General features: G+C 33.8%; 1 protein-coding gene across 3 annotated transcripts; it reads right to left on the bottom strand.

The window, feature by feature from the left end:
• Positions 1-17: 17 nt before the first annotated feature.
• rbm11 (RNA binding motif protein 11) lies at positions 18-10,029 on the bottom strand. 3 transcript variants are annotated; one of them, XM_067423175.1, is made up of 6 exons: positions 9,813-10,029; positions 8,080-8,236; positions 7,926-7,989; positions 3,577-3,673; positions 3,301-3,453; positions 18-111 (listed from the first exon to the last, which is right to left on the bottom strand). In XM_067423175.1, exons 1-6 carry the CDS (start codon positions 9,906-9,908, stop codon positions 19-21), a joined length of 660 nt encoding a protein of 219 aa, XP_067279276.1. In that variant the 5' UTR covers positions 9,909-10,029; the 3' UTR covers position 18. The 3 variants fall into 3 exon arrangements, with proteins under 3 accessions (XP_067279276.1, XP_067279275.1, XP_067279277.1); XM_067423174.1 differs by lacking the exon at positions 18-111 and adding an exon at positions 3,018-3,175; XM_067423176.1 differs by lacking the exon at positions 18-111 and adding an exon at positions 3,018-3,175 and having other exon boundaries at positions 3,329-3,453.
• Between the last annotated feature and the right edge of the window lie 140 nt (positions 10,030-10,169).

Below are 10,169 nucleotides of genomic sequence, written 5' to 3'. Positions count from 1 at the left end.
TACCTGATTTCAACAATCCTAACGTATTCCAGTAGGAAAAATTAGCATGTGCTGTGAAAACTCACCTGCTCTTCCCATGTTAACCTTCAGGAAGAATCCTACCACCTTCTCCTTGACAAATACATGGTTTAGTCATCAGAACAGAACAGAACAAAACACCACAATAGGAGAAAATAGAAAGTATTTTAAAAAAAAAAAGTATTTCATTATTCAAAAATACAGACAAAAACTGTCAATTAGTAAACATTGTCAGTTATTATTACTGTTTGAAATAGTATTATATTTTAAATGTATTAAGTTTGAAATCATTTTTATACATTTTCAAAATAATTTTATAATATATATCTATAAATATTAATTATCAAGAAATGTATTATTATTAATTTGTTATAATGCTATTATTTTATTTTATTGTATTATTAAGAAAAAGATTTCCCATGCACTAACTGGTGCTGTGATAAAGCGATAATCTTTTTATTCACTTTACCTGTCAGTGGTCATAATGTTATGCCTAATCAGTGTATATAAATATAAATAAATGGGATATATATATATATATATATATATATATATATATATATATATATATATATATATATATATATATATATATATATATATATATATATATATATATATATATATATATATATATATATAATTATTATTATTATTATTATTAAATAAAAGGTAATAGGTACACTACCATTCAGAGGTTTGGGGTCTGTAATTAGTTTGAATGTTTCTGAAAAAAAGTTTGTTTAAAAATACAGTAAAATACTTATGTTGTGATTTTTTTATTAGGATTCAATCTAACCATTTTCTAATTGAATATATTTTAAAATGTATTTTATTTTTGTGATGCAAAGCTGAATTTTGAGCATCACTAGTCCAGTCTTCAGTGTCACAGTCCTTCACAAATCATTCTAATACAATTTGCTGCTCAAGAAACATTTATGATTATTAACATTTTTGTAAATATAATGGTTCTGCTGATATCTATTTTTGTGGAGACAGTGAATACTTTTCAAGACTCTTTAATGAACTGAAAGGTTAAAAGAACCGTATTTTAGTGGTTGACTGATATATCGGCCCTGGCCTATAAGTTTTTCAGTTTGGCCGATGTGTTGGATGCCTTTTCTATTCATGATTTTATGTCTTTATTTGTGAAAAATACTGTAACATGATTACAGAATCAAAAAATTGCCATCTAAAAGTAAGTCTGTTTAATTTAGAAAAGTTTTTTTTTTTTAATCATTTTCAAATTAATTCAAATAATAAATAAATCACCTTTATATCAGCCATCACCAACCCAGCACTAAGATATCAGCACTGGACATCAAAAATGGAAATATTTTGCAACATTTAAATGTTTTTGATCAATGTACTACATAATTGTTCATTAAAAGTATAAATTTTTTCACACATATCTTAAGGTTTTTGTTATGTTTGTACAATTCTTTTAAATTAATGTCAACCCCAGCACCAACTAAAATTCATTGTATTCTTGTACTTGGTGAATAAAATCTCCTTAAAGCTACACTGTGTGATATTTTCCCCCATCTAGTGGTGAAAAGGTATATGACCACCATCGTAAATATCATAGACAGTAAAAGAAATGGACACAGCGACCCCATTGACGTCAACGGCTAAATAATGAAGTCAACCTAGGGGCACTCACTTCCTGATGGCTGAGCGAACTGCGCAGGCTCAGACTGAGCTTGACGACGTAGATGTGACGTGAGCCTCCTGTCTGACAGCTGTAGGTCTTCTAGTAGATGTGGAAAGCGAAAGCTGAATCACGTTGTTTAAATATTTTCTCCCGTTGCTTTTGGCTCACTATGGGCTTCTCCCCATTCTTCCCCCTTGACTTTATCAGACTAGTCTCCAGGACATGTCTCCACGTCCCCCCGATTGTCTCATAGACAGTAAAAGATTGCCTGCGAGCGTCTCCTCAGGTCTATACGGTAATTTCTCAACTGTGCGACAGGGTCGCGTACGTTATGACGCAATCGTTAGCCTAATTTTACAAAAACAGCTTCTGCGGGGCGATAGTGTAAGATACAAGGTAATGGAGCCTTTTATACATTGTCGTGTTTCTTTAGAAATAAACAATGGACAAATGGAGTCTTTAAACGCCTCAGATGTAAAGTTATTCACTGTCAAAGTGACTCAAAAATGAATGGGAGTCAATGGGATGCTAACAGCAGGTGATGGCTTGGTTAGCAATGGCAGCCCCTAGGGGTGGAACGCTTTCCGAGCGCTAGATTACCCCCTTGGTAAATATTAGTTTCAGTTCCTCTCAATTACGATTTCGTTTTAACTCCTACGGTGGCCGATTTAGTCCAAGATTAACATGGCTTCCATTTCGACCTCGTCCATGAGTGCCATCGAGTGTTAAACCGTGAAAGGCGAAGCTTGAATTTACGGGTATGTCCCTCTTTGGTTAATGTACTTTCAAGATGGAGGGGCAACATGGCGACCGCCATCCGAACCCCTCACCCCTTTGTATTTTCAATGGCATATTATAAACTTTATTACTTGAAAGGAGTAAATATACATTTATGAGCACATATATTTTTGAAAGAACTAAGTGTTTTAGCTAAGAATAAACTAAAAAAAGTTACACAGTGTAGCATTAAGTTTAAAGTCTAAAGTTGACAGTTATTGCATCTTATCATGCCAGTTCAATTCAAGAGGGAGAGGCTTTCACTGTCCTACCCACAACAGACTATTCCAGGTAATAATAGTGAACGATTGAACTTGCCCATAGAAATGGCCATAAATTATCATCCAATATAAATATGACATTTTGTCATGTTAAGATTTTATCCCTGACCCTGCCACTAAATATGTCATTGTAAAAATGCTAATTGACCAATCAATCATTTTGCTATTGCTTTTCTAATTACCTCGTAGATGCAAAGTCCTACTGGATGTTAACGTGAGATGAAATCACAAAAACAATCATTTTACATCACCAGATTTGTGTTTCAATGTTTCAAGAAACAGTAAGGTGCATTTTGATGGCTTTATTACAGCATTCACATATATGAATGATTTACAGCTTACAGTCTGAATCAGTGCTACCAAAAGCACTTACTGGAATATATGGTGTATTTTTTTGTGCAAGAGGTGTCAGGATGCTTGAACAGTGACCACTGTATAGTTGTCTCTGAAAATGAAACATTTATCTGTATTTTATATTTAAACAGCCTGTAAAATAGGATTAGCACTCGTTTTTGCTGTTAGGATTGCATTTTATAGCATTTTTTCCCTGCGTTTACCCTCTAAACTTACTGCACAAACTTCTCTGGTGTTGGCTGACCTATGGAGCAACAGATTCTCATCCAGGCAGGACGTCCAAGGAGGGTATCCAGAGTTCATCCACTGCTGGAGGGGTGGACAGTACCACACAACTGGAGGACACACATCCAGAGGTCTGCTGTATACCTGAGACACAAAGAATACAACAGCTGGGCTATTTTCATATCTTCTTCTCAAGTGTGCTCTGTAGAATGTTTGTAGATTTAAGAAAGAAACATGATGATTAGATTATCTCTTTGTGTATGTTACCATGTCACTCCAGCCACATGCTTCATTAGATCGGTTCTCCACATCTGGACTGTCATTTAAATTCAAAGCGATATTATCCTGGTGCACAGCATCAGCACTGTATGGGAAACATTGAATGGAAATAATAGAGTATGCAAAATGGCAATAAATGTTAAATTAAAACACATAAAAGTTCAACATCCCAAACATCACTTATCTTACAAAAGAATACACTATACTGTTCAAAATAAGTCTACTGTGCTCACCAAGGCTGCATTTATTTTATCAAAAACAGTAAATTGTAAAATATTATTGCAATATTAAATAAATGTGTATTAATGTAATTTATTCCTGTGATGATAGTAAATGCTGAATTTTCAGCATCATTACTCTAGTCTTCAGAAATCAGTCTAATATGATGATTTGCTGCTCAATCTTTTTTTATTTTTTTTATCAATATTGAAAACAGTTGTGCTACTTAATGTTTTTGTGGAGGATTATGAAGGGGAAAAAAGTTCAAAAGAACAGCCTTTTTTAAAAATTTAAATCTATTGTAACAACGTAAAAGTCATTTGTCCCTTTTGATTAGTTTAATCCGATTCAACTTTATTGTCATTGTGTAAAGTACATGAACCGAGCCAAAAATATATTAATACATTAAAAAAAAAAAATTATATATATATATCTATATATCTATATATATATATATATATATATATATATATATATATATATATATATATATATATATATATATATATATATATATATATATATATATACACATACATACATACAGTGTATCCGGAAAGTATTCACATCGCTTCACTTTTTCCACATTTTGTTGTTACAGATTTATTCTAAAATGGATTAAATTCATTACAAAGAATGCCCCATTATGACAACATAAAAAAAAAAAGCAAAGATTTCAAACAAACTTATTTCAAGACAAAAAACTCACATGTATAGTAAGTATTCACAGCCTTTGCTCAATACTTTGTTGGAGCACCTATGGCACCAATTACAGCCTCAAGTCTTTTTGAGTATGATGCCACAAACTTGGCAACCTATTTTTGGGCAGTTTCTCTCATTCTTCTTTGCAGGACCTCTCAAGCTCCATCAGGCTGGATGGGAAGCGTAAGTGCACAGCCATTTTCAGATCTCTCCAGAGATGTTCAATAAGGTTCAAGTCTGGGCTCTGGCTGGGCCACTCAAGGACATTCACAGAGTTATCCCGTAGCCACTCTTTTGTTATCTTGGCTGTGTGCTTTGGGTCGTTGTCCTGTTGGAAGATGAACATTTGCCCCAGTCTGAGGTCCAGAGCACTCTGGAGGAGGTTTTCATCAAGGATGTCTCTGTACATTGCTGCATTCATCTTTCCCTCAATCCTGACTAGCCTCTCAGTTCCTGCTGCTGAAATATCCCCACAGCATGGTGGTGTCAGCATCACATTCACTGTAGGGATGGTATTGGCCAGGTGATGAGCAGTGCCTGGTGTCCTCTAGACATGAGGCTTGCCATTCAGGCCAAAGAGTTAAATCTTTGTTTAATCAGAAAAGATAATTTTTTTCTCATGGTTTGAGAGTCCTTGAGGTGAATTTTGCCTGCCTTTTACTGGGGAATGGCTTCCGTCTGGCCACTTTATCATACAGGCCTGATTGGTAGAGTGCTGCAGACATTTCTCCATAAAGAAACACTGGAGCTCTGTCAAAGTGATTATCAGGTTCTTAGTCATCTCCCTGACTAAGACCCTTCTCCCGATGACTAAGGCCGGGCAGCCAACTCTAGGAAGAGTTGGTGGTTCCAAACTTCTTCCATTTAACGGATGAAAGAGGCCACAGGGCTCATTGGGACCTTCAATGCTGCAGAAATTTTACTGTACCCTTCTCCAGATCTGTGCCTCGATACAAAACTGTCGAAACTGTCTCAGAGGTCTACAGACAATTCCTTGGACCTAATGGCTTGGTTTGTTCTGACATGCACTGCTAACTGTGGGACCTTAGATAGACAGGCGTGTGCCTTTCCAAATCATGTCCAATCAACTGAATTTACCACAGGTGGACTCCATTTAAGTTGTAGAAACATCTCATGGGCTGCGTCAGAAAACCTAGGCAGCAGCATTTTGTGCATGAAGGCACCTCACTAGAAATGACATCAGAAGTGGAAAATATTGGTTTAAAAAAAAAAAAAAAAAAAAAAAAAAAAAACATACATTTACTCACAAACTGACCAGCAAAAGCAAATTTCGGGTGCCATATTTTTCCCAGAGCTCAACTGAAACAGAATGGAAAGCACAGGATTGTGGGTTATCAAAGTCAGCGAAGGATACATGTATGCTGCCTTCAAAAAGCGATCAGATGAAGGTATCTCGGGAGACAGGAAGTGAAGCTAAAATTAGATTTGGACGTGCCTCGATGCCTTCCCGTCTTGAAATGTGTCCTCCGAAGGCAGCATTTTGGGCATCTCGGACGCAAGCCATGGATGATCATTGGAAACAGGAGCACCTGAGCTCAATTTTAAGTGTCATGTCAAAGGCTGTGAACACTTATAAATTTGCAAAGATTTCAAACACTTCTTTCACGTTGTCATTATGGGATATTGTTTGTAGAAATTGAGGAAAATAATGAATTTAATCCATTTTGGAATAAGGCTGTAACATCACAAAATGTGGAAAAAGTAAAGTGATGTCAATATTTTCGGGATGCACTGTAGCTATATATAATAAACATATAATAGGAGGGCAAAATATGAGGAACAGGTGTTGAGACCTGCTGAATAAAAATATTTATTCCCGTCAAAACAAAAACCTACTGATCCAACTTTTAAACAGTAGTATATGTATAAATAAAATAAAAAATCTGTCAAACAGATGGTGATTTTATGAAACAACGGATACTATGAAACAACCTTTTATTCAATCTTCTACAAAATATCAAAGGAAGGCTGTTCCCAAATGATAATATCTGCGCTATATAGTATGCAAATATTAATGAAAAATCATAAAAGTGTTATATTACCCATAAATTCTTGTGCAAAAAAAACAAGTTACTTGTGACAGTTCACTATGTTTTCATTGTAGAAAATGTTGCAGCTGAAGCTGCCCCGTTTTGAATTTATGAAGTAATAAATGAATTTTAAGGTAATGAATTTAATTAGATGCTAACACATTCACGTGGTGGAAGCACATCTCATATGGGCACATTATCATAATACACATTTAGAAGTATGTTCTTTCCTATCCAGAGTGTTGGGGTAACACATTACAAGTAATGCAAGTTACATAATCAGATTACTTTTTCAAGTAACTAAAAAAGAAACGCATTACCTTTAAATGTATTATAAAATTTCTGAGTTACGCAAGTTACTTTGTTGTGATTTAAGGGTTAGTTCATCCAAAAGTGTTAAATCTGTTGTTAATTACTCACCCTCATGTCGTTCCATAAGACTTTCTCTCATATTCGGAACACAAATGAAGATATTTGATGCTTCATAAAGTTTATAAAGAGATTGTAAAACTAATGCATAATTGAGTGGTTTAGTCCAAATTTCCTGCTCAATTCATATGGATTAATTTTTCTCTTTATGATCTTTTTAAAGCGTTAAATTTATGTTTGAACAGCATGTATGGTAGGTTTAAAAAAATACAGTATATCCGAATTCACTGCACTCATAAGAGAGGCAGAAAAGTACACAGATGAGCTACTTCCACTGAGATTCTGAAGTGTGCATACGATGGACACTTTACCATCCCATGAGGCCACTGGAGAGGATTTGTTAATAGAAATAAAGTGACGTAACTGACACTTGTAGGTCACATGATAACGACAACATGGTGAATGTAGTAGGTCCAGATTCTACATTCATACTACACACATTCAAGAAATTACTTTTTTTTTGTGCTTAGCCAAATTGTTGAACTTTCTTTTCCTACAACCAATTCTTCTGCAATCCAGCAGCACATCTGTTAGTTTGAGCTGCGCCCTAGTGTACAGATGTGAATTTGCACTTACTTCACACCCTTAGGCTTCATGTCACTTCTGCTGTGAAAGAACCTTTACTTTTGCCAAAAATTGAAGGGATGTGTTGTTATTAAAAAACAAACAAGCAAGCCCAGGTAAGGAAAATTAACACAAAAGTAATGTAATTTGTAATTTGCATTACTTTTCACAAAAGGTAACTAACCAATTAAGTACATACTTGTAGTCTGTGTAATTTGACCTTGTTGCCTGAAATGCCTCTGTGGTCCAGTGATTAGTAACACACAAAAAAGAAGCCCTTATGTAATACCCATAATGCCACACTCTAACATAAACACTAGCATGGCAAAAATGCATGACACTTAAGTGTACCTTTTTTGTAATATGACACACCTGTTCGCTATCAGTCCATTGTCCATGTGGTATCCAAGCATGTGATTTCTGTGATAATGGCCACCTAAAAATAGCACAGCACAAGCATTCTGTTGTTGACGTTCAAGATAACATGACTGACTTCAGCTCAACGCTGATTTTTAAAGATACCTACCAATTTTACATCGTAACTTGATTGGCTGCCCATAGAGCCAGATTCCATTGAGAAGTTCAACTGCATACGCAACAGCTTCAGCATGTTTATAATAAACACATCCATAAGGTGCATGCTGTCCATCTCTGAATATATGCACCTTGTTTACCGGCCCAGCCTGGTAAGTGAATCATACATTTTAAAATCTTTTCACACTACAGTGAAAATATTTTTTTTTTTTATTAAAATAAATGAATAAAAATAAACAAATGATCAACAATCATAATACATTCCAATTTAAATATTACAACAACTGCTACTACTACTACTACTACTACTACTACTACTACTACTACTACTACTACTATGAATGAATGAATTTTAGTTCTAGGTCTAAAAGGGGTAAAAAATGTCTTCAACAGAAATTATTCTTTCAAAGGTTATTGATTACATTTTAGGACAATTTGTTTCTAAAATAAGTCATAAAACAGTTTAATTTAATGAATAAAACGACATTAGTTCCTTAAAATTATGCTTTAAACCAGGGGTTTTCAAACTGGTGTCCAGGGACACCACATTCTTTAATTTCAGAGAATAAAAAGACAAAGCAAAAATTGATAAACTCTACCAAACATTGAAATGGTTTCATTTCTATATGTTTCTCTTTTCTTAATGTACACTGTAATTTTTTTTAGTTGGTTTAACTTAAAAAGTAGGTAACCTGGTTGCCTTAAAATTGAGTTTATTGAAATTAAAAATTTGAGTTGATACAATTAATGAAGTTTGTTGAAATGAAATAGAAACTCAAAATATTATTGTATCTGAACCACATAAAACAAAAATTTGATAAATCATGAAAATAGCACTATTTGGCATGTTTCACTGCGTCATCACAAATAAAACACACAATTACCCAATATGCTTACAAAATCTTTTTATAATCTTTTAATAAAGGTTGTCAATTTTTTTTTATTTCAATGAACTCAAAATTAAGGTAACCAGGTAACATATATATATATATATATATATATATATATATATATATATATATATATATATATATATATATATATATATATATATATATATATATATATATATATATATATATATATATATATATATATTTTTTTTTTTTTTTTTTTTTTTTTTTAAACAGTGTATGCATACTTTCCAGAATTGTATGTTTGCTTTGTCTTTTTCTAGTGAGTTTTTCTATATAGTCCCTATTCTTTAGTTAAGGTTAAAATGCAGTATTCTTAATGCAGTATGTAAGCTGATTACATACATTTATTGTGAATGTTGCTTATAAAAATAGTTTTTAATTTAAAATGTTTTTCTTTATGTTTATACCTCCAACATTAAGTAGCCTATATAGCCAATTTAAGTTTGGAAGCAATATGTTGTTTTTAAAATGTCACACTTATTATTTATCTAACAGTTTAAATGTTTTTTCATAAATAAAAATGTGTGACCCCGGACCACAGTCATGAGTCATGTGGTATATTATTTTCTTCAGTGTATAAATTGGGTGTTTATTAAAGATTGACGCCTTTTTAATTTTTAGGCAGTCACACGAGAATGATCTTAGGAGTATAGCATCTGCTCTAAACAATTAGTGAACGCACCCAAGAAATATGGGATGCAATAACCGATTTGTCAAGAAGATAAGAGAAGCATATGAGCACACTGCATATAAATAATTAATCTCTGGAAAACTCCGAACAGGTGAATGATGATGATGATGAGCTCACCTGCAGAAACAACTCAAACAGAATCTCCTCCGTCACACGGCTGTGGATGTTTTCCACGAGGATGGTCTTGTCGAGATCTCTGTCCCTGTCAAACATTCTTTAAAGCGATTTTAAAGGTTTTGAATGGGTGGTTTTGATATTTTGCCGGTTGACGTTAGACCGCTATGCACTCTTTTATGCTGTTTGGTTTGTCGTGATGACCAACTGAATTGCGACAGCCTAGTACCACAATCAGCCACTAGATGGCGATGTCGCACCTTAAAGAATTTCTGAACGAAACGTCATCGACGGGAACAAAACATCAATATCGAAAGTAGCATGTTAATGAATATAGCACAAGCACACTTTTCAAACGAC

The sequence above is a fragment of the Pseudorasbora parva genome, chromosome 18, assembly GCF_024679245.1.
Source record: "Pseudorasbora parva isolate DD20220531a chromosome 18, ASM2467924v1, whole genome shotgun sequence".
Lineage (NCBI taxonomy): Eukaryota > Metazoa > Chordata > Actinopteri > Cypriniformes > Gobionidae > Pseudorasbora > Pseudorasbora parva.
This window is presented reverse-complemented; position numbering and strand designations above follow the sequence as displayed.